The sequence below is a fragment of the Hemitrygon akajei genome, chromosome 8, assembly GCF_048418815.1.
Source record: "Hemitrygon akajei chromosome 8, sHemAka1.3, whole genome shotgun sequence".
Taxonomy (NCBI): Eukaryota; Metazoa; Chordata; class Chondrichthyes; order Myliobatiformes; family Dasyatidae; genus Hemitrygon; species Hemitrygon akajei.
In genome coordinates, this window is record NC_133131.1 from 71,776,541 (window position 1) to 71,801,162 (window position 24,622).

General features: G+C 54.6%; 1 protein-coding gene across 4 annotated transcripts in view; it reads left to right on the forward strand.

The window, feature by feature from the left end:
• The window catches only part of LOC140731978 (uncharacterized), a 164,624-nt gene that overhangs the window by 100,786 nt on the left and 39,216 nt on the right, over positions 1 to 24,622 (forward strand). For 2 of the 4 annotated variants that reach the window (XM_073054022.1, XM_073054023.1), the window contains 7 exons: positions 1,058 to 1,242; positions 2,164 to 2,326; positions 5,796 to 5,980; positions 6,874 to 7,054; positions 8,083 to 8,249; positions 10,295 to 10,484; positions 12,090 to 12,256. In XM_073054022.1, the coding sequence (XP_072910123.1) occupies positions 1,058 to 1,242; positions 2,164 to 2,326; positions 5,796 to 5,980; positions 6,874 to 7,054; positions 8,083 to 8,249; positions 10,295 to 10,484; positions 12,090 to 12,256 (1,238 nt within the window). The remainder of the gene's footprint in view (positions 1 to 1,057; positions 1,243 to 2,163; positions 2,327 to 5,795; positions 5,981 to 6,873; positions 7,055 to 8,082; positions 8,250 to 10,294; positions 10,485 to 12,089; positions 12,257 to 24,622) is intronic. The other 2 variants (XM_073054024.1, XM_073054025.1) reach the window with 2 other exon arrangements.

The following is a 24,622-nucleotide window of genomic DNA, read 5'->3' on the forward strand; positions in this document are numbered from 1 at the left end:
GGGTTAAGTGAAAGAAAGCACAACAAATGAAATCATTCATATTTCATAATTTTTTGAACTTACGCAACATAGGCATTTGCATTCAGCGAGCGCGGGGTTAATTAACAATGAGATACCAAATTCCATTCTGTGTTTATTGTTACAATTTGTAAATGTATTGTAACCTCAAAACACTGACGATGTAAATAGACTGAAGCTCTAAAATGTTTCAATGTAAAGGCTGTGGTATGCTTATCATTTAGAAATTAATGGATTATATTCATTGACACATTAAATAATTACAGGGTAATTCACAAGATTCAAAGTGCTTTATTATCAAAGAATGTACAAATTATAGAAACTTGAGATTTGTTTGCTTACAGGCAGTCGCAAAGCAAGGAAACTGAAAGAACCCAATTAAAACAAATGTAAGAGCAACACCCCCCCGACGTACCCACGGGGAAAGGGAAAAAAACAAAAAAACGAAACAACACAACACAAACAATTTCACTAGAATAGTTTTCGAGATTATATGAACATTATAGAAAAGAACATTCCGGATGCATGGCGACAAAGGCTCTGTTCAGAGGGGCATTTCACCCGCACAACTCAGAGGGAACAGCGGCCCCACACCAGCAGGTTCAGGAACAGAATCCCCCCCCCCTCCAAACATCCGGCTCTTCAACCGAAGGGAATAGGTTCCCACAACCCACCGACTCACTTTCAAAGTCTTTACAACTCATGTGGCCAATATCATTTATTTTTTTTTTGTTTGTTTGTTATTATTTGCTTTTCCTTTTATACGGGCACAGTTTGCCCAGGGGCAGAAGAGAGGGAAACAGCAGAACCGAGAGAGTGAGTCAGAGAGAACGAGGGCAGAATGGATGAATTGAGAGAGTAGGAGAGGGAAAGGACTGACAGGAGAGCCGATCAGAGTGTAAAACAGATCTGAAAAGAGTGACAGAAAAACAGATAAGGAGAGAGGATGTTGAATAGATGAAGCTGAGGTCCTGATTGGAGGACTTTCAGAGGACATACTGATAGGAGTGATCCCTCTGTGTGTTCCCTCCCCCTCCAGCTCCAGGCGGAGATCGAGTCCCTGCGCGGTCAACAGGAGGAGACTAGCGTCGAGAACCAGCGGCTCAAAGTGACCAATCAGGAGATGGAGACGCGGCTGGAGGGGATCCAACGGGAGCTTCAGGAGGCCCAGGATCGGCTGGTCACCCTCCAGGAGGAGGCAGCTCACCGGGAGGAGAAGGAAGGGTGAGGAAGTCCTCAGAAGAGTGGAGTCACATCATACATTTTCATGCCAGTTTTTCCCAATCCTGCTATTCCCACTCTTCTCCCTTAGGGATTGACGGACATGTTATTCACTGCTTTCTGATCCACTCCTTTGAACAACTGAATAATCCCATTTTAATTTCACTTCCCATTCCCATTTCAACATGTTAGTCCATGACTCCTCTTCTGCCATAACAAGGCCATTATCATGGTGAGAAGCAACACCTCACATCCCACCTGGGTAGCATCCAACCTGGTGGTGTGAACATCGATTTCTCCAAGTGCTGGAAGTTTCTTCCAACCTCTTCCTTCTCTCTTTTTTCCATTCCTCATCACGGTTCCCCTCTCACTCCATCTCTTCTCCACACTGCCCATCCCCTCGATCGATGCCTCTCCTCCGTCCTTTTCTCCCGTGGTCCATTCTCCTCTCCTATCAGACTGCCTCTTCTTCAACCTTTTGCCTTTTCACCTGTCAGCTCCCAGCTTCTCCCTTCATCATGTTTTCCCCCTCATCTGCTCTCTCCTATCACCTTCTAGCTTCTTCTCTCCACCCATCTTTTCATTCTGCTGTCTACCCCCTTCCGTTCCAGGCCTGAAAGTAGACTTGACTTCAAATGTTGACTGTTTACTGCTCTGCCTGACCTGTTGAGTTCCTCCAGCATCTTGTGTGTTTCTCAGAAAAACCTCCACTCCTGTTGTGTTGGATTTCTGTCTCCACTCGGTGTCTGGCCTCGTGATCCTTCCAGGTGAATCACACTGTCTCCATACTCATGTGGGGGTGGAGCTCCCTCTGATCATGTGATCACCCTCCCAGCCAACAGATGGCCACCAACATCCCTTGTCATCGTACGCTCACTGCCGTTTGAGTTATCCTATTCTCCCTCTGTCACCTCTGCTCCGCAGGCTCCAGAGAACTCGTTCCATCCGACGCCGAGCCGTTCCCGGTAAAACGCACACGCCAGGAGAGGAGTCTGGACCGAGGGTCGAGGGTCAGGACGTGAGCCTGGCAGCAGACGGAGATGTGGCCCGTGAGGAAAAGACAGCTGCCTCAGAGAGAATTGAAGAGGTAGCTGATCCCAGGAGCCAAACCCGTCCTCGGTTAGAGCAGCAGGAAGGTCTCATCATGGGGGGACTGGGATCTATGGTGTTGTTCCCACAGAGACACAGTGATCGGATCACAAATCAGAGAGATGGCATCTCAGCCATACTCCAAAGGTCTCCATTGAGAACACAGCCAGCAGACCTGAAGATGGTTGGTGTTGGGGAACTCAAAGTCAAACTTAAACATCAGCCTATTGCCCCTTAGGTTGAGTGAGAACAGAACCTGGGGTCGTAGGTTGGGGGTGAAAAGTGAAATGTTTAGGAGGAAAATTAGGGGTAAATGCCTCGCTCAGAGGGTGGTGAGTGTGTGGAACAGAGGAAGTGTCGGATGCTGGTTTGATTGGAACACTTACGAGAAGTTTGGATAGGTACATGGATGGGAGGGGTACGAGAGATACCATCTAGGGGTGTGTAGATGGGACGTGGTAGAAGATCAGGTCAGCATGAACTAGATGGTCCAAAGGGCCTGTTTATGTGATGCAGTGGTCTTTGACCTAAAGTCGAGTTGATTACCATCTGCACAAGTCCCTGTGCGCTCAGAGGAAATGATAGATAGATAGATAGATAGATACTTTATTCATCCCCATGGGGAAATTCAACTTTTTTTCCAATGTCCCATACACTTGTTGTAGCAAAACTAATTACATACAATACTTAACTCAGTAAAAAAAAAAATATGATATGCAACTAAATCACCGTCTCAAAAAGCATTAATAATAGCTTTTAAAAAGTTCTTAAGTCCTGGCGGTAGAATTGTAAAGCCTAATGGCATTGGGGAGTATTGACCTCTTCATCCTGTCTGAGGAGCATTGCATCGATAGTAACCTGTCACTGAAACTGCTTCTCTGTCTCTGGATGGTGATATGTAGAGGATGTTCAGAGTTATCCATAATTGACCGTAGCCTACTCAGCGCCCTTCGCTCAGCTACCGATGTTAAACTCTCCAGTACTTTGCCCACGACAGAGCCCGCCTTCCTTACCAGCTTATTAAGACGTGAGGCGTCCCTCTTCTTAATGCTTCCTCCCCAACACGCCACCACAAAGAAGAGGGCGCTCTCCACAACTGACCTATAGAACATCTTCAGCATCTCACTACAGACATTGAATGACGCCAACCTTCTTAGGAAGTACATTCAACTCTGTGCCTTCCTGCACAAGGCATCTGTGTTGGCAGTCCAGTCAAGCTTCTCGTCTAACTGTACTCCCAGATACTTGTAGGTCTTAACCTGCTCCACACGTTCTCCATTAATGATCACTGGCTCCATATGGGGCCTAGATCTCCTAAAGTCCACCACCATCTCCTTGGTCTTGGTGATATTGAGACGCAGGTAGTTTGAGTTGCACCATATCACAAAGTCCTGTATCAGTTTCCTATACTCCTCCTCCTGTCCATTCCTGACTCACCCCACTATGGCCGTGTCATCAGCGAACTTCTGCACATGGCAGGACTCTGAGTTATATTGGAAGTCTGATGTGTACAGGGTGAACAGGACCGGAGAGAGTACGGTTCCCTGTGGCGCCCCTGTGCTGCTGACCACCGTGTCAGACCTACAGTCTCCCAACCGCACATACTGAGATCTATCTATCAAGCAGTCCACTATCCAATCCACCATGTGAGAGTCTACTCCCATCTCCGTTAGTTTGTGCCTTAAGATCTTGGGCTGGATGGTGTTAAAGGCACTAGAGAAGTCAAGGAATGTAATCCTCACAGCACAACTGACCCCCTCTAGGTGAGAGAGTGATTTGTGCAGCAAATACGTGATAGTATCCTCCACTCCCACCTTCTCCTTATATGCAAACTGAAGAGGATCCTGGGCATGCCTGGTTTGTGGCCTCAGATTCTGTATTATCAGCCGCTCCATGGTCTTCATCACGTGCGACGTCAAGGCAACAGGTCTGAAGTCATTCAACTCCTTTGGTTGTGGTTTCTTCGGTACCGGGACAATACAGGATGTCTTCCACAGACAATACAGGAAAACCTACCTTCTGTAGCATCACAGACTCAGAGCATCAGAGACACGACATTCACAAGATTAACATCGATTAGACATAAATTATATAAAATTGTCAAACAAGTTCGTTTAGGCTGTTACAACCAGGGGTGGTAATGGGGACAAGCTCCCACAACCTATTAGATGCACCTAAATGGGGGCACCTCAAATAGCCTCTGACAACTGAGTCCAACTCCTGCCCTTCACGTGTGGTTTAGCTTCTAAGCCTGGCAGAACTGTTCTACTGACAGGAGAAGGGACAAAGGCAGATTACTGGTGCCTTAAAACCAGTTGCTTTGGGCAGATGGGGCTTGTCAACTGTAGCTGGGAGCTCAAATGGAGAAGGAAAGCTCTGATCTCAAACCTCTGCTGTCTCGTGGCCATACCCTCTCATGGGGAAGGCTTCGGGATTAAACCCTGAGGGAATAATCCAGTGCTGGAGTCACTAAACAGTCCTACATTGAGTTCAATGCTGACTGGCAGCTCCTGCGATGTTGCTGGTGCCAAACTGTTTCAGTCTCTGCCATGCCTTTGGGTTCATCAGATGTGCAGAGAGATGAAACATGCTACAGGGGCAACAGCTTTCTCTCCAAATATTACTGCCCAGGCTTTCATACCTAGACAACTAGGATGCGATATCCATGGTCAACTGTGACTGATGGAGGCCCTTATTCACTCGCTCATACCAAGAAAGAGCACAATTAGAACAAAATATCGACAGTCTATTGTAGTGAGTCTGATCAGAGTAGTCATGGTCTTTTGCCGTACTGAGATAGTGGTTAGTGTTTTGCCAGTTGATTCAAGAACTAACTAACTGCTCCTGAACCTGGTGATGTGGGACTTCCGGCTTCTCTACCTCCTGCCCGATGGGAGCTGTGAGAAGATGGCCTGGCCTGGATGGGGAGGATCTCTGATGGACGTTGCCTCTCTGAGGCAGCACCTCCTGTAGATACTACCGACGGCAGGGAGGGACGTGCCCATGATTTATGGGCTGAGTTCACTACTCTCTGCAGCCTCTTACATTCCTGTACTTTAGAATTGTTGCTCCAGACCGTGATGTGACCAGTTCGGGCATTTTCAACAGGACCTGTAGAAGTTTGTTAGAGTGTTCAGTGACCAGACAAATCTCCTTAACCTTCATAACCTTCAGAGTGATCAAGAACAGAAAGAGAGGGAAAAATGGAGATAGAAAGGAAGAGAGAGGGGGGGTGGGGAAGGAAGTCACAGGACAGGAGAGGGATAAAATGGAGAGGAGGGGGAGGAGAGAGAGAGAGAGAGTGAGAGAGAGAGAGAGATCAGGAGGAGCTCAATGGGAAAGGTCAGTGCTATGTTGTGATGGTTTCAAGTAACTTTTTTGTTCTGATTTACCTTTTTAATGTGTGTTCCCTGGACCTACAGCTTCAGATGGAGATGATTATCATTGTGTTCTCTCTCCCACCCCAGCTCCAGGCAGAGATCGAGTCCCTGCGCGGTCAGCAGGAGGAGACCAGTACCGAGAACCAGCGGCTCAAAGTGACCAATCAGGAGATGGAGAAGCGGCTGGAGGGGATCCAACGGGAGCTTCAGGAGGCCCAGGATCGGCTGGTCACCCTTCAGGAGGAGGCAGCTCACCGGGAGCAGAAGGAAGGGTGAGGAAGTCCTTGGAAGAGTTGAGACACATGGTATATTTACATGTCAGTTTTTCCCAATCCTGCTGTCCCAAACCCTTACCTCATGGACTGACGGACATGCTAATCAATTCTTTCTGATCCACTCACTTGACTGACTGAGTAACCCCTTTTTAATTTCACTCCCCAATCCCATTTTGCCATGATAGTCCATGTCCTCCTCTACTGCCATAATTATCATGTTGGAGGAGCAACACCTCATATTCCATCTCGGTCGCTTCCAACCTGGTGGGGTGAACATCGATTTCTCTAACATTCAGTTACTCTACCCCCTCCTTCCATCTCACTTTATCCATTCCCCATTCTGATCCCCTGCCACCCTGTCTCTTCTCCTCACTGCCCATTGCCTCCATTGGGTACCTCTCCTCCATCCCTTTCTCCCATAGTTCATTCTCCTCTCTCATCAGATCGCTTCTTCTTCAACGTTTCGCCTGTCACCTCCGAGCTTCCCCCTCATCTGCTCCCTCCTATCACCTGCTAGCTTGTATTCCTTGCCCTCCACCTACCCTTTTATTCTGGTGTCATCCCACATCCTTTCCAGACTTAAAAATGGTCTTGACTTCAAATGTTGACTGTTTACTGCTCTGCCTGACCTGCTGAGTTCCTCCAGCATCTTGTGTGTTTCTCAGAATAACCTCCACTCCTGTTGTGTTGGATTTCTGTCTCCTCTCGGTGTCTGGCCTCGTGATCCTTCCAGGTGAATCATACTGTCTCCATACTCATGTGGGGGTGGAGCTCCCTCTGATCATGTGATCACCCTCCCAGCCAACAGATGGCCATCATCATCCCTTGTCATCGTACGCTCACTGCCGTTTGAGTTATCCTGTTCTCCCTCTGTCACCTCTGCTCCGCAGGCTCCAGAGAACTCGTTCCATCCGACGCCGAGCCGTTCCCGGAAAAACGCACACGCCGGGAGAGGAGTCTGGACCGAGGGTCGAGGGTCAGGATGAGAGCCTGGCAGCAGACGGAGAAGTGGCCCACGAGGACACTGAGGCTGTCTCAGCAGGAGATAAGGCAGCAAGGAGAATTGAAGAGGTAGCTGATCCCAGAAACCAGACCCTTCCTCGGTTAGAGCAGCAGGAAGGACCCCTGGTGTTGTTCCCAGTGAGATACGGTGATCAGATCACAGATCAGAGAGATGGGGTTTCAGCCATACTCTAACAGTCCCCTCTGAGAATAAGGCCACTGGATTAGAGCCTGATGAAAGATAGTAGTGGTTGGGAAACTCCAACGTGAACATCAGCTTTTTGCCCCTCAGGTTGGGTGAGAGCAGAACTAGAGGTCATAGGTTAAGGGTGAAAGCTGGAATATTCAGGAGGAAGCTGAGGGGGAATCTCTTCACTCAGGGGGTGGTGAGGGTGGGGACTGAGCTTCCACTGCAAGTGATGGTTGTGGGTTTGATTGGCACATTTACCATAAGTACTGGGATGGGAGGGGTATGGAGGGATTAGCATCCGGGTGTGCGTAGATGGGACTAGGCAGTAGATCAGGTCGGCATGAACTAGATGGCTGAAGGGCCTGTTTATGTGATGTCATGCTCCGTGATGCTAAAGTCCAGCTTATCTCCGCCTGCACGAGTCCATGTGAGATCAGGTGCAATGGAAACATTACCTTCAGCAGCATGACATGCACAGACAGTGCCGGGGCACTGCAGGACCGTGCAGAGGGAGCGAGGCCCAGGATTTCCGATGTCCTGGTGCGACTTTGAAACACAGCATCAGAAACATGTCATTCACAGGAAAAGCATCAATTTGACATAAATTAAACAAGGAAAAGCAGAATTAGAACAGCATATCCACAGATTCCATTGTAGTGAAAATGATCAACGTGGTCATAGTGTTGCAAGAACAGAAAGAGAGAGAGAAATGGAGAGAGAGGGAGAAGGGAGTCGCAGGATAGGTGAGGAATAAAATGGAGAGTAGAGGAGGACGGGAGACAGAGATCAAGAAGGATTATAGAAAATGCCACAGTCTGACGGGGAAGGCGAGATGCACGTGGTCGTGTGGTTACAAGTAACTTTCTTGTCTGATTTACCTTTCAACATGCGTACCCTCCCCTCCCAGCTCCAGGCGGAGATCGAGTCCCTGCGCGGTCAACAGGAGGAGACCAGCGTCGAGAACCAGCGGCTCAAAGTGACCAATCAGGAGATGGAGACGCGGCTGGAGGGGGTCCAACGGGAGCTTCAGGAGGCCCAGGATCGGCTGGTCACCCTCCAGGAGGAGCGAGAAGGGTAGGACATGGTGGGATTGTGAGGCTCCCTGTATACACATCCTGCACACTGCATAGCTGTGCACCTCCTGCACTCCGTTCATTCACCAAGTCCTCCATGTATCCACCTGGTACGTGCATTGAACACCATACATCCCCTGCTCATTCACTCTCTGCTGTACCCGGGGACCAGCGAACGCACCAGCTACTGTGTCCTCAGCACGTGGGACCAGGCAGACTCCGCACAGCCTGCCTGCACCAGCCACTGACTGGTGTGTGTGTGTGTGTGTGTGTGTGTGTGTGTGTGTGTGTGTGTGTGTGTGTGTGTGTGTGTGTGTGTGTGTGTGTGTGTGTGTGTGTGTGTGTGTGTGTGTGTGTGTGTGTGTGTGTGAGAGTGTGTGTGTGTGTGTGTGTGTGTGTGTGTGTGTGTGTGTGTGTGAGTGTGTGTGTGTGTGTGTGTGTGTGTGTGTGTGTGTGTGTGTGTGTGTGTGTATGAGAGAGAGAGAGACCTGGGTTCCTGTGTAAAGGGGCAAGAGCAACACATTCAAAATGCTGTGAGCTGTCAGGTTGGCAGAGAAGGTAATTGTCTGTGGTCTACCATCACTGTAGGATGTGTACGCGTGCAGGGAGAATCCTCACAGACACCACCCACCCTGCAAACTGCCCTTTCCAAAAGCTCCCCCTGGAAAACACTGTAGGGCTATTAAAACAAAAACTTCATGCCATCCTAAAGGTTTCTTCCCCCAGACAGTTAATGTGATGATTCTGGTTATAAAAACAAGAGGTGATGCAGCTGCTGAATACCCGGAGTAAAAGACACAAAACGCTGGAGGAGCCCTGCGGGTCTGGCAGCATCTAAGGAGAGGAGTAAGCCATTGACGTTACGGGCTGCGACCCTTCATCTGGAACATTCTATTTAGTCCCCAGATACCAATAAGATTGAAAGAATACAGAGAAAATTTACAAGGACATTGCTAGGACTTGAGGAACTCAGTTATAGGGAAAGGTTGAATAGGTTAGGACTTCATTCTCTGGAGTGTAGGAGAATGAGGGGAGATTTGATAGAGGTATACAAAATTATGAGGGGTATAGATTGGGTAAATACAAGCAAGTGTTTTCCACCGAGGCTGGGCAAGTCTAGAACTAGAGGTCATGGGTTAAGGGTGAAAGGTAAAATGTTTAAGGGGAACATAGAAAACCTACGGCACAATACAGGCCCTTCGGCCCACAATACTGTGCCGAACATGTCCTTACCTCAGGAATTACTAGGCTTACCTATAGCCCTCTATTTTACTAAGCTCCATGTACCTATCCAGGAGTCTCTTAAAAGACCCTATCGTATCCGCCTCCACCACCGTTGCCGGCAGCCCATTCCACACACTCACCACTCTCTGCGTAAAAAACTTACCCCGACATCTCCTCTGTACCTATTCCCCAGCACCTTAAACCTGTGTCCTCTTGTGGCAACCATTTCAGCCCTGGGAAAAAGCCTCTGACTATCCACACGATCAATGCCTCTCATCATCTTATACACCTCTATCAGGTCACCTCTCATCCTCCGTCGCTCCAAGGAGGAAAAGCCGAGGGGACACTTTTTAGAGCAGAGGTAGCCAACCTGGGATCCATAGACTCCCCGGTCAATGGTAGGGGTCCATGACATAAAATGTCTGGGATCCCCTGACTTAGAGTGTGGAGCAAGCCGCCAGCGGAAGTGGAGGTTGTGGGTTTGATTTCCATGTTTACGAGAAGTTTGGATAGGTGTGTACATGGATGGGAGGGGTAGGCAAGGCTATGGTTTAGGTGCAGGTCGATGGGACTGGGCAGAGCTTTAGTTCAGCATGCACTAGATGGGCTAAAGGGCCTGCTTCTGGGCTGTAGTGTTCTACGAGTCCAGAATGAGAGGCCATATAGAATGTTATGGAACGATCTGGAGTTTCCTGGAAACCAGCAACCTTGAGGTCACTGTCACTCCAGGAAGCCTTGAACCTCTGTACATACTCTGTTGCTTGCTTTGTTACTGAACACACAGTAATCCTGTCCTCTCTCTCTGTCTCCTCTGCACGGCAGACTGAAAAAAACTCACTCCATCCGATGCCGAGCCATTCCTGACTCCTCGAACAAACTGGACACCCAGGGGGAAGGGCCTGGGCCGAGGGTCGAAGGTCAGGACCTGACCCTGGAAGAAGGTGGAGATGGGGTTCATGAAGAAATGGCAGCAGCCTCAGGAAGAGACGAGGCAGTGGAGAGAATTAAAGAGGTAGCTGGTCCCGGAAGTAGACTGCTCCTTGTTTAAAGCAGCAGGAAGGTCTAATCCTGTAGGGATTGGGTTGCACAATATTGTCCCACTGAGAGATTGTGATCAGAACACAGACCAGAGACCGGGATCCCAGACAGAGCTGGAGCCACTCGGGACCTGAGTCTGGAACTGGATTCTTGTCCTGGGTTGGTTTCGGTCACATTCTCACTGAGGCATGAAGTCACAGATTAGCATAGGAGGTCAGGTTGAATGAATGGCCAGAGGCCAAGTCATCAAAAGTCTCAGGAGATTCCCAGGTCAGTGGCTGGGGATTTACTGGGGAACATGACAGTAAGTGGGGAGTTCATTCCGGAGATTTATCGTGGCTGTGATTGCGATCTGAAAGAGTGTGGACTAGTGAGGGGGATGGAGAGAGGGAGAGGGAGAGAGAGAGAGAGAGAGAGAGAGGGAGATGGAGAGAGACTAGAGTAGGAGACTGACAGAATGAGAGACCGAGAGTGTGTGTGAAGGATAGAAAGACAGTGAGAGAGAGAAAGAATTGAATTTGAATTGACTTTATTTCTTCCATCCTTCACATACATGAGGAGTAAAAATCTTTACGTTATGTCTCCGTCTAAATGTGCAATTATAGTAATTTATAATAAATAAAAATCAATGTGACATAGAAATACACTCAAATCAGCGTGAGTTCATCAGTCTGATGGCCTGATGGAAGAAACTGTCCCGGAGCCTGTTGGTCCTGGCTTTTATGCTGCGGTACCGTTTCCCGGATGGTGGTTCGGGTGACTTGGGTCCCCAGTGATTCTTTTTTCACACTTGTCTCTGTAAACGTCCTGAATAGTGGGAAGTTCACATCCACAGATGTGCTGGTCTGTGCACACCGTTCTCTGCAGAGTCCTGCGATTGAAGGAGGTACAGTTCTCATACCAGGCAGTGATGCAGCCAGTCAGGATGTTCCCAATATTGCCCCTGTGGAAGGTTCTTGGGATTTGGGGGCCCGTACCAAACTTCTTCTACCATCTGAGGTGAAAGAGGCGCTGTTGTGCCTTTTTCACCACACAGCTGGTGTGTACAGACCACGTGAGGTCCTCGGTGATGTGGATGCCGAGGAATTTAAAGCTGCTTACCTTCTCAACCCCAGATCCATTGAAGTCTATAGTGGTTAGTCCATCTCCATTCCTCCTGTAGTCCACAACCAGCTCCTTTGTTTTTGCGACATTGAGGGAGAGTTTGTTTTCTTGACACCACTGTGTCAGAGTGATGACTTCTTCCCTGTAGGCCACCTTGTTATTGTTTGAGATAAGGCCAATCGATGTAGTGTTGAGAGTGAGAGACTGAGAGAGTGAGTAAGAGACAGACACAGATAGAGGGAGATAGGGAGTGTGAGAGAGAGAGGGTCAAAGGGAGAGACAGAAAGAGAAAGAAAGAGAGAGAGGGTGACACAGACAGTGAACGAGTGAGAGAGAGTCAGAGAGAGAAGGAGAAAGGACTGGAGGGAGAGGGATAGGGAGTTGGAAGGAGTGAGGTAGAGACTGTGAAAGGTGGACAGAGTTAATGAGGGGATATAAAGGGAGATGATGAACAGGTTTCTCTGTGTCCTTCCAGCTCCAGGCGGAGATCGAGTCCCTGCGCGGTCAACAGGAAGAGACCAGCGCCGAGAACCAGCGGCTCAAAGTGACCAATCAGGAGATGGAGACGCGGCTGGAGGGGATCCAACGGGAGCTTCAGGAGGCCCAGGATCGGCTGGTCACCCTCCAGGAGGAGGCAGAGAGGTGAGGGTAGCCATCCTGCACTCCCTTTGCCAGTATGATGAGAGAGTCTGGTTGAGCGTTCGCGGAACAAGAACATGAGCTGAGGGGGAAGGTCTTCACTCAGGCGGTGCAGCAAGTTGCTAGATGTGGGTTTAATTCCAACTCTGAAGGGAGATTTGGATAGGTACATGAACGGGAGGGCTCCAGTTCGGGTGCAGGGCAATGGGACGAGGCAGATTAATTGTTTGGCATGGCCTGTTTCTGTGCAGTGGAGTTCTATGACTCCATGACAATGCTCAGCACACTCTCCACACTCTGCACATCTTTCCCTATCTTCCTTCCTGTAAATGTCTGCAAGAGAGGTAGTATATGGTAACATTTAAGAGCATAAGACAAGTGTAGAGTTGCACCTTTTGGCCCCCTCAATATGGCTGATTTATTATCCCTCTCAACCCCCATTCTCCTGCCTTCTCCCTGTAACCTTTGACACCCTTTGCTAATCAAGAAACTGGCAGTCTCCACTTTAAATAGACATAGCCAGTGATGGCCTCCACAGCCGTCCATGACAATCAATTCCACAGATTCACCCCCCGGCTAAAGAAATTCCTTTCCTCTCTGTTCTGAACCAACATCCCTCTACTCTGAGGCTGTATCCTTTGGTTCTAGACTTCCCCACTACAGCGCGTGGACGTAATGTCGTACATCACAACCACGCCATGGGCTTTCCTGAAGTACTGTTTGGTCACACTGTGGAATGACATCAGAAAGGAGCAGGGACAACACCTCCCATTAGACCATGGGATTAGACACAGGAACAGAGTCTGGCCCATTGAGTTCTTTCTGCCGTTCCATCATGGCTGATTTATTATCGCTCTCAACCCCATTCTCCTGTCTTCTCCCCGTAGCCTTTGGCACTCTGACTAATCAACAGCCTATCAAACTCCGCTTCATCTCTGTTCTAAATGGACGTCCTTCTATTCTGTGTTTCTGCCCCCTGGTCCTAAACTTCCCCATGACAGAAAATATCCTCTCCACATCCATTCTCTCTAGGCTTTTCAATATTTGATAGGTCACAACGATATCCCACTCATTCGTCTAAACTCCAGTGAGTACAGAGCCAGAGCCATTGATGGCTGCTCATACATTAACTGTTTCATTCCCAAAATCATTCTCGTGAACCTCCTCTGGACCCTCTCCAATTCCAGCACACCTTTTCTTAGACAAGGAGCCCAAAACTGCTCACAGTACTCCGAGTGCAGTATGACCAGTGGCTTATAAAGACTCAGAATCACATCCTTCCTTTTATAGTTCAGTCCTCACGAAATAAACACTAACATTGCTTTTGCCATCTTCACCAGTGATTTTCCGGAGATGTCATGGGTCACTTTATTAGGTACACCTATACACCTGCTCATTAATGCAAATATCTAATCAGCCAATCATGTGGCAGCAACTCAATGCAGAAACACGTGCAGACATGGTCAAGAGGTTCAGCTGTTGTTCAGACCAAACAAGAGAAGGGGGAAGAAATGTGACCTATGTCACATTGACCATGGAATGTTCGTTGGTGCCAGACAGGGTGGTTTGAGTATCTCAGAAACTGCTGATCTCCTGGGACTTTCACACTCAATGGTGTCTGGAGTGGTGCGAAAAACAAAAATAAACACCCAGTGAGTGCCAGTGGTGTGGGTGAAAAACACCTTGTGAACGAGAGAGGCCAGACTGGTTCAAGCTGACAGTAACTCACATAACCACATGTTGCAATGGTGGTGTGCAGAGGAGTATCTCTGAATGTCAAATCAAGAGATGGGCCGTGTGAGGCTGACGAGCGTAGACGGGCCGTGTGAGGCTGACGAGCGTAGATGGGCCCTGTGAGGCTGACGAGCGTAGATGGGCCCTGTGAGGCTGACGAGCGTAGACGGGCCGTGTGAGGCTGATGAGTGTAGACGGGCCGTGTGAGGCCGACGAGCGTAGATGGGCCGTGTGAGGCTGATGAGTGTAGACGGGCTGTGTGAGGCTGATGAGTGTAGATGGGCCCTGTGAGGCCGACGAGCGTAGATGGGCGTGTGAGGCTGACGAGTGTAGATGGGCGTGTGAGGCTGACGAGCGTAGATGGGCCCTGTGAGGCTGACGAGCGTAGACGGGCTGTGTGAGGCCGACGAGCGTAGATGGGCCGTGTGAGGCCGACGAGCGTAGATGGGCGTGTGAGGCTGATGAGCGTAGACGGGCCGTGTGAGGCTGACGAGCGTAGACGGGTTGTGTGAGGCTGACGAGCGTAGACGGGTTGTGTGAGGCTGACGAGCGTAGATGGGCCCTGTGAGGCTGACGAGCGTAGATGGGCCGTGTGAGGCTGATGAGCGTAGATGGGCCGTGTGAGGCTGACGAGTGTAGACGGCCGTGTGAGGCTGATGAGTGTAGACGGGCCGTGTGAGGCCGACGAGTGTAGATGGGCGTGTGAGGCTGACGAGTGTAGATGGGCCATGTGAGGCTGATGAGTGTAGACGGGCCGTGTGAGGCCGACGAGTGTAGATGGGCCGTGTGAGGCTGATGAGTGTAGACGGGCCGTGTGAGGCTGACGAGTGTAGATGGGCCGTGTGAGGCTGATGAGTGTAGACGGGCCGTGTGAGGCCGACGAGTGTAGACGGGCCGTGTGAGGCCGACGAGTGTAGATGGGCCATGTGAGGCTGATGAGTGTAGACGGGCCGTGTGAGGCCGACGAGTGTAGATGGGCCATGTGAGGCTGATGAGTGTAGACGGGCCGTGTGAGGCCGACGAGTGTAGATGGGCCGTGTGAGGCTGATGAGTGTAGACGGGCCGTGTGAGGCCGACGAGTGTAGATGGGCGTGTGAGGCTGACGAGTGTAGATGGGCCCTGTGAGGCTGACGAGCGTAGATGGGCCGTGTGAGGCTGATGAGTGTAGACGGGCCGTGTGAGGCCGACGAGTGTAGATGGGCCGTGTGAGGCTGATGAGCGTAGACGGGCTGTGTGACGCTGACGGGCGTAGATGGGCTGTGTGAGGCTGACGAGTGTAGATGGGCCGTGTGAGGCTGACGAGTGTAGATGGGCCGTGTGAGGCTGACGAGTGTAGATGGGCCGTGTGAGGCTGACGAGTGTAGACGGGCCGTGTGAGGCTGACGAGCGTAGATGGGCCGTGTGAGGCTGACGAGTGTAGACGGGCCGTGTGAGGCTGATGAGTGTAGATGGGCCGTGTGAGGCTGACGAGTGTAGATGGGCCGTGTGAGGCCGACGAGTGTAGATGGGCCGTGTGAGGCTGATGAGTGTAGATGGGCCGTGTGAGGCTGACGAGTGTAGATGGGCCGTGTGAGGCCGACGAGTGTAGATGGGCCGTGTGAGGCTGACGAGTGTAGATGGGCCGTGTGAGGCTGACGAGTGTAGACGGGCCGTGTGAGGCTGATGAGTGTAGATGGGCCGTGTGAGGCTGACGAGTGTAGATGGGCCGTGTGAGGCTGACGAGTGTAGATGGGCCGTGTGAGGCTGACGAGTGTAGATGGGCCGTGTGAGGCTGACGAGTGTAGACGGGCCGTGTGAGGCTGACGAGTGTAGATGGGCCGTGTGAGGCTGACGAGTGTAGATGGGCCGTGTGAGGCCGACGAGTGTAGATGGGCCGTGTGAGGCTGACGAGTGTAGATGGGCCGTGTGAGGCTGACGAGTGTAGACGGGCCGTGTGAGGCTGACGAGCGTAGATGGGCGTGTGAGGCTGACGAGTGTAGACGGGCCGTGTGAGGCCGACGAGTGTAGATGGGCCGTGTGAGGCCGACGAGTGTAGATGGGCCCTGTGAGGCCGACGAGCGTAGACGGGCTGTGTGAGGCTGACGAGCGTAGATGGGCCGTGTGAGGTTGACGAGTGTAGACGGGCCCTGTGAGGCCGACGAGTGTAGATGGGCCGTGTGAGGCCGACGAGCGTAGACGGGCTGTGTGAGGCTGACGAGCGTAGATGGGCCGTGTGAGGTTGACGAGTGTAGATGGGCCCTGTGAGGTTGACGAGCGTAGACGGGCCGTGTGAGGCTGACGAGTGTAGATGGGCCGTGTGAGGCTGACGAGTGTAGATGGGTTGTGTGAGGCTGACGAGTGTAGATGGGCCCTGTGAGGCTGACGAGCGTAGATGGGCCGTGTGAGGCTGACGAGCGTAGACGGGCCGTGTGAGGTTGACGAGTGTAGATGGGCCGTGTGAGGTTGACGAGTGTAGATGGGCCGTGTGAGGTTGACGAGTGTAGATGGGCCCTGTGAGGCTGACGAGCGTAGATGGGCCGTGTGAGGCTGACGAGTGTAGATGGGCTGTGTGAGGCTGACGAGCGTAGACGGGCCGTGTGAGGTTGACGAGTGTAGATGGGCTGTGTGAGGCTGATGAGCGTAGACGGGCTGTGTGAGGCTGACGAGCGTAGATGGGCCGTGTGAGGTTGACGAGTGTAGATGGGCTGTGTGAGGCTGACGAGTGTAGACGGGCGTGTGAGGCTGACGAGCGTAGACGGGCTGTGTGAGGCCGACGAGCGTAGACGGGCTGTGTGAGGCTGACGGGCGTAGATGGGCCGTGTGAGGCTGACGGGCGTAGATGGGCCGTGTGAGGCTGACGAGCGTAGATGGGCCGTGTGAGGCTGACGGGCGTAGATGGGCCGTGTGAGGCCGACGAGTGTAGATGGGCCGTGTGAGGCTGACGAGCGTAGACGGGCCGTGTGAGGCTGACGAGCGTAGACGGGCCGTGTGAGGTTGACGAGCGTAGATGGGCTGTGTGAGGCTGACGAGTGTAGATGGGCCGTGTGAGGCTGACGAGCGTAGATGGGCCGTGTGAGGCTGACGAGCGTAGATGGGCCGTGTGAGGCCGACGAGTGTAGACGGGCCGTGTGAGGCTGATGAGCGTAGATGGGCCCTGTGAGGCTGACGAGCGTAGACGGGCCGTGTGAGGCTGACGAGCGTAGATGGGCCGTGTGAGGCCGACGAGTGTAGATGGGCCGTGTGAGGCTGATGAGCGTAGATGGGCCCTGTGAGGCTGACGAGCGTAGACGGGCCGTGTGAGGCTGACGAGCGTAGACGGGCCGTGTGAGGCTGATGAGCGTAGATGGGCCCTGTGAGGCTGACGAGCGTAGACGGGCCGTGTGAGGCTGACGAGCGTAGATGGGCCGTGTGAGGCCGACGAGTGTAGACGGGCCGTGTGAGGCTGATGAGCGTAGATGGGCCCTGTGAGGCTGACGAGCGTAGACGGGCCGTGTGAGGCTGACGAGCGTAGATGGGCCGTGTGAGGCTGACGAGCGTAGATGGGCCGTGTGAGGCTGACGAGTGTAGATGGGCCGTGTGAGGCCGACGAGTGTAGATGGGCTGTGTGAGGCTGACGGGCGTAGACGGGCTGTGTGAGGCTGACGAGCGTAGATGGGCCGTGTGAGGCTGATGAGCGTAGACGGGCTGTGTGAGGCTGACGAGCGTAGATGGGCTGTGTGAGGCTGACGGGCGTAGACGGGCTGTGTGAGGCTGACGAGCGTAGACGGGCCGTGTGAGGTTGACGAGCGTAGATGGGCCGTGTGAGGCTGACGAGTGTAGATGGGCCGTGTGAGGCTGACGAGTGTAGATGGGCCATGTGAGGCCGACGAGTGTAGATGGGCCCTGTGAGGCTGACGAGTGTAGACGGGCCGTGTGAGGCTGACGAGTGTAGATGGGCCGTGTGAGGCTGACGAGTGTAGATGGGCCCTGTGAGGCTGATGAGTGTAGATGGGCCGTGTGAGGCTGACGAGCGTAGATGGGCCGTGTGAGGCTGACGAGCGTAGACGGGCCGTGTGAGGCTGATGAGCGTAGACGGGCCGTGTGAGGCTGACGAGTGTAGATGGGCCGTGTGAGGCTGACGAGTGTAGATGGGCCGTGTGAGGCTGACGAGCGTAGACGGGCCGTGTGAGGCTGACGAGCGTAGATGGGCCGTGTGAGGATGACGAGCGTAGACGGGCTGTGTGAGGCTGACGAGCGTAGACGGGCCGTGTGAGGCCGACGAGCGTAGACGGGCCGTGTGAGGTTGACGAGCGTAGATGGGCCGTGTGAGGCTGACGAGTGTAGATGGGCCCTGTGAGGCTGACGAGCGTAGACGGGCCGTGTGAGGCTGACGAGTGTAGACGGGCGTGTGAGGCTGACGAGCGTAGACGGGTTGTGTGAGGTTGACGAGCATAGACGGGCTGTGTGAGGCCGACGAGCGTAGATGGGCCGTGTGAGGCCGACGAGCGTAGATGGGCGTGTGAAGCTGATGAGCGTAGACGGGCCGTGTGAGGCTGACGAGTGTAGATGGGCATGTGAGGCTGACGAGTGTAGACGGGCCGTGTGAGGCTGACGAGCGTAGACGGGCGTGTGAGGCTGACGAGCGTAGATGGGCCGTGTGAGGCTGATGAGTGTAGATGGGCTGTGTGAGGCTGACGAGCGTAGACGGGCGTGTGAGGCTGACGAGTGTAGATGGGCCGTGTGAGGCCGACGAGCGTAGACGGGCCGTGTGAGGCTGACGAGTGTAGACGGGCTGTGTGAGGCTGACGAGTGTAGATGGGCCGTGTGAGGCTGACGAGTGTAGACGGGCTGTGTGAGGCTGACGAGTGTAGATGGGCGTGTGAAGCTGACGAGTGTAGACGGGCCGTGTGAGGCCGACGAGTGTAGATGGGCCGTGTGAGGCCGACGAGTGTAGATGGGCCGTGTGAGGCCGACGAGCGTAGACGGGCCGTGTGAGGCTGACGAGCGTAGATGGGCCGTGTGAGGTTGACGAGTGTAGACGGGCCGTGTGAGGCCGACGAGTGTAGATGGGCCGTGTGAGGTTGACGAGTGTAGATGGGCCCTGTGAGGTTGACGAGCGTAGACGGGCTGTGTGAGGCTGACGAGTGTAGATGGGCCGTGTGAGGCTGACGAGCGTAGACGGGCCGTGTGAGGTTGACGAGTGTAGATGGGCCCTGTGAGGTTGACGAGCGTAGACGGGCTGTGTGAGGCTGACGAGCGTAGATGGGCCGTGTGAGGTTGACGAGTGTAGATGGGCCCTGTGAGGTTGACGAGCGTAGATGGGCCCTGTGAGGTTGACGAGCGTAGACGGGCTGTGTGAGGCTGACGAGCGTAGATGGGCCGTGTGAGGTTGACGAGTGTAGATGGGCCCTGTGAGGTTGACGAGTGTAGATGGGCCCTGTGAGGTTGACGAGCGTAGACGGGCTGTGTGAGGCTGACGAGCGTAGATGGGCCGTGTGAGGTTGACGAGTGTAGATGGGCCCTGTGAGGTTGACGAGTGTAGATGGGCCCTGTGAGGTTGACGAGCGTAGACGGGCTGTGTGAGGCTGACGAGCGTAGATGGGCCGTGTGAGGTTGACGAGTGTAGATGGGCCCTGTGAGGTTGACGAGCGTAGATGGGCTGTGTGAGGCTGACGAGTGTAGACGGGCGTGTGAGGCTGACGAGCGTAGACGGGCTGTGTGAGGCCGACGAGCGTAGACGGGCTGTGTGAGGCTGACGGGCGTAGATGGGCCGTGTGAGGCTGACGAGCGTAGATGGGCCGTGTGAGGCCGACGAGTGTAGATGGGCGTGTGAGGCTGATGAGTGTAGATGGGCCGTGTGAGGTTGACGAGTGTAGATGGGCCCTGTGAGGTTGACGAGCGTAGACGGGCTGTGTGAGGCTGACGAGCGTAGATGGGCCGTGTGAGGTTGACGAGTGTAGATGGGCCCTGTGAGGTTGACGAGCGTAGATGGGCTGTGTGAGGCTGACGAGTGTAGACGGGCGTGTGAGGCTGACGAGCGTAGACGGGCTGTGTGAGGCCGACGAGCGTAGACGGGCTGTGTGAGGCTGACGGGCGTAGATGGGCCGTGTGAGGCTGACGAGCGTAGATGGGCCGTGTGAGGCTGACGAGTGTAGATGGGCCGTGTGAGGCTGACGGGCGTAGATGGGCCGTGTGAGGCTGACGAGTGTAGATGGGCCGTGTGAGGCTGACGAGTGTAGATGGGCCGTGTGAGGCTGACGGGCGTAGACGGGCTGTGTGAGGCTGACGAGTGTAGATGGGCCGTGTGAGGCTGATGAGCGTAGATGGGCCGTGTGAGGCTGACGGGCGTAGATGGGCTGTGTGAGGCTGACGAGTGTAGATGGGCCGTGTGAGGCTGACGGGCGTAGACGGGCTGTGTAAGGCTGACGAGTGTAGATGGGCCGTGTGAGGTTGACGAGTGTAGATGGGCCGTGTGAGGCTGACGGGCGTAGATGGGCCGTGTGAGGTTGACGAGCGTAGATGGGCTGTGTGAGGCTGACGAGTGTAGACGGGCCGTGTGAGGCCGACGAGTGTAGACGGGCCGTGTGAGGCTGACGAGCGTAGATGGGCCGTGTGAGGCTGACGAGCGTAGATGGGCCGTGTGAGGCTGACGAGCGTAGATGGGCCGTGTGAGGCTGACGAGCGTAGATGGGCTGTGTGAGGTTGACGAGCGTAGATGGGCCGTGTGAGGTTGACGAGCGTAGATGGGCCGTGTGAGGTTGACGAGCGTAGATGGGCTGTGTGAGGCTGACGAGTGTAGATGGGCCGTGTGAGGCTGACGAGCGTAGATGGGCCGTGTGAGGTTGACGAGCGTAGATGGGCCGTGTGAGGTTGACGAGCGTAGATGGGCTGTGTGAGGCTGACGAGTGTAGATGGGCCGTGTGAGGCTGACGAGCGTAGATGGGCCCTGTGAGGCTGACGAGTGTAGATGGGCCGTGTGAGGCTGACGAGCGTAGATGGGCCCTGTGAGGCTGACGAGTGTAGATGGGCCGTGTGAGGCTGACGGGCGTAGATGGGCCGTGTGAGGCCGACGAGTGTAGACGGGCCGTGTGAGGCCGAAGAGTGTAGATGGGCTGTGTGAGGCTGACGGGCGTAGACGGGCTGTGTGAGGCTGACGAGTGTAGACGGGCCGTGTGAGGCTGACGGGCGTAGATGGGCCGTGTGAGGCCGACGAGTGTAGATGGGCCGTGTGAGGCTGACGAGTGTAGATGGGCCGTGTGAGGCTGACGAGTGTAGATGGGCCGTGTGAGGCCGACGAGTGTAGATGGGCCGTGTGAGGTTGACGAGTGTAGATGGGCCCTGTGAGGCTGACGAGCGTAGATGGGCCGTGTGAGGCTGATGAGTGTAGATGGGCCGTGTGAGGCTGACGAGTGTAGATGGGCCGTGTGAGGCTGACGAGTGTAGATGGGCCGTGTGAGGCCGACGAGTGTAGATGGGCCGTGTGAGGTTGACGAGTGTAGATGGGCCCTGTGAGGCTGACGAGCGTAGATGGGCCGTGTGAGGCTGATGAGTGTAGATGGGCCCTGTGAGGCTGACGAGCGTAGATGGGCCGTGTGAGGCCGACGAGTGTAGATGGGCCGTGTGAGGTTGACGAGTGTAGATGGGCCCTGTGAGGCTGACGAGCGTAGATGGGCCGTGTGAGGCTGACGAGCGTAGATGGGCCGTGTGAGGCTGATGAGTGTAGATGGGCCCTGTGAGGCTGACGAGCGTAGATGGGCCGTGTGAGGCTGATGAGTGTAGATGGGCCCTGTGAGGCCGACGAGCGTAGACGGGCCGTGTGAGGCTGACGAGTGTAGATGGGCCGTGTGAGGCTGACGAGTGTAGATGGGCCGTGTGAGGCCGACGAGTGTAGATGGGCCGTGTGAGGTTGACGAGTGTAGATGGGCCATGTGAGGCTGACGAGTGTAGATGGGCCCTGTGAGGCTGACGAGCGTAGATGGGCCGTGTGAGGCTGATGAGTGTAGATGGGCCCTGTGAGGCTGACGAGCGTAGACGGGCTGTGTGAGGCTGACGAGTGTAGATGGGCCGTGTGAGGCTGATGAGTGTAGATGGGCCGTGTGAGGCTGACGAGTGTAGATGGGCCGTGTGAGGCCGACGAGTGTAGATGGGCCGTGTGAGGCCGACGAGTGTAGATGGGCCGTGTGAGGCTGACGAGTGTAGACGGGCCGTGTGAGGCTGATGAGTGTAGATGGGCCGTGTGAGGCTGACGAGTGTAGATGGGCCGTGTGAGGCTGACGAGCGTAGATGGGCCGTGTGAGGCTGATGAGCGTAGATGGGCCGTGTGAGGCTGATGAGTGTAGATGGGCCGTGTGAGGCTGACGAGTGTAGATGGGCCGTGTGAGGCCGACGAGTGTAGATGGGCCGTGTGAGGCTGACGAGCGTAGATGGGCCGTGTGAGGCTGATGAGTGTAGATGGGCCGTGTGAGGCTGACGAGTGTAGATGGGCCGTGTGAGGCCGACGAGTGTAGATGGGCCGTGTGAGGCTGACGAGCGTAGATGGGCCGTGTGAGGCTGATGAGTGTAGATGGGCCGTGTGAGGCTGACGAGCGTAGATGGGCCGTGTGAGGCTGACGAGTGTAGATGGGCCCTGTGAGGCTGACGAGTGTAGATGGGCCGTGTGAGGCTGACGGGCGTAGATGGGCCGTGTGAGGCTGACGAGTGTAGATGGGCCGTGTGAGGCTGACGAGTGTAGACGGGCTGTGTGAGGCTGACGGGCGTAGATGGGCCGTGTGAGGCTGACGAGTGTAGATGGGCCGTGTGAGGCTGACGAGTGTAGATGGGCCGTGTGAGGCTGACGAGCGTAGATGGGCCGTGTGAGGCTGACGGGCGTAGATGGGCTGTGTGAGGCTGACGAGTGTAGACGGGCTGTGTGAGGCCGACGAGCGTAGACGGGCCGTGTGAGGTTGACGAGCGTAGATGGTCTGTGTGAGGTTGACGAGTGTAGATGGGCCGTGTGAGGCTGACGAGTGTAGACGGGCCGTGTGAGGTTGACGAGCGTAGATGGTCTGTGTGAGGTTGACGAGTGTAGATGGGCCGTGTGAGGCTGACGAGTGTAGACGGGCCGTGTGAGGTTGACGAGCGTAGATGGGCCGTGTGAGGCTGACGAGTGTAGACGGGCGTGTGAGGCTGACGAGCGTAGATGGGCCGTGTGAGGCTGACGAGCGTAGACGGGCCGTGTGAGGCTGATGAGCGTAGACGGGCTGTGTGAGGCTGACGAGCGTAGATGGGCCGTGTGAGGCTGACGAGCGTAGACGGGCTGTGTGAGGCTGACGAGTGTAGACGGGCTGTGTGAGGCTGACGAGCGTAGACGGGCTGTGTGAGGCTGACGAGTGTAGACGGGCGTGTGAGGCTGACGAGCGTAGACGGGCTGTGTGAGGCTGACGAGCGTAGACGGGCTGTGTGAGGCTGATGAGTGTAGATGGGCCGTGTGAGGTTGACGAGCGTAGACGGGCCGTGTGAGGCCGACGAGTGTAGACGGGCTGTGTGAGGCCGACGAGTGTAGACGGGCCGTGTGAGGCCGACGAGCGTAGACGGGCCGTGTGAGGCCGACGAGTGTAGACGGGCTGTGTGAGGCCGACGAGTGTAGACGGGCTGTGTGAGGCTGACGAGCGTAGACGGGCCGTGTGAGGCCGACGAGCGTAGACGGGCTGTGTGAGGCTGACGAGCGTAGATGGGCCGTGTGAGGCTGACGAGTGTAGACGGGCCGTGTGAGGCTGACGAGTGTAGACGGGCCGTGTGAGGCTGACGAGCGTAGATGGGCTGTGTGAGGCCGACGAGTGTAGACGGGCTGTGTGAGGCCGACGAGTGTAGACGGGCCGTGTGAGGCTGACGAGCGTAGATGGGCCGTGTGAGGCTGACGAGTGTAGATGGGCTGTGTGAGGTTGACGAGTGTAGATGGGCCGTGTGAGGTTATCGAGTGTAGATGGGCTGTGTGAGGCCGACGAGTGTAGACGGGCTGTGTGAGGCCGACGAGCGTAGACGGGCCGTGTGAGGCCGACGAGCGTAGATGGGCCGTGTGAGGCCGACGAGCGTAGATGGGCGTGTGAGGCTGATGAGCGTAGACGGGCCGTGTGAGGCTGACGAGTGTAGATGGGCATGTGAGGCTGACGAGTGTAGACGGGCCGTGTGAGGCTGACGAGCGTAGACGGGCGTGTGAGGCTGACGAGCGTAGATGGGCCGTGTGAGGCTGATGAGTGTAGATGGGCTGTGTGAGGCTGACGAGCGTAGACGGGCGTGTGAGGCTGACGAGTGTAGATGGGCCGTGTGAGGCCGACGAGCGTAGACGGGCCGTGTGAGGCTGACGAGTGTAGACGGGCTGTGTGAGGCTGACGAGTGTAGATGGGCCGTGTGAGGCTGACGAGTGTAGACGGGCTGTGTGAGGCTGACGAGTGTAGATGGGCGTGTGAAGCTGACGAGTGTAGACGGGCCGTGTGAGGCCGACGAGTGTAGATGGGCCGTGTGAGGCCGACGAGTGTAGATGGGCCGTGTGAGGCCGACGAGCGTAGACGGGCTGTGTGAGGCTGACGAGCGTAGATGGGCCGTGTGAGGTTGACGAGTGTAGACGGGCCGTGTGAGGCCGACGAGTGTAGATGGGCCGTGTGAGGTTGACGAGTGTAGATGGGCCCTGTGAGGTTGACG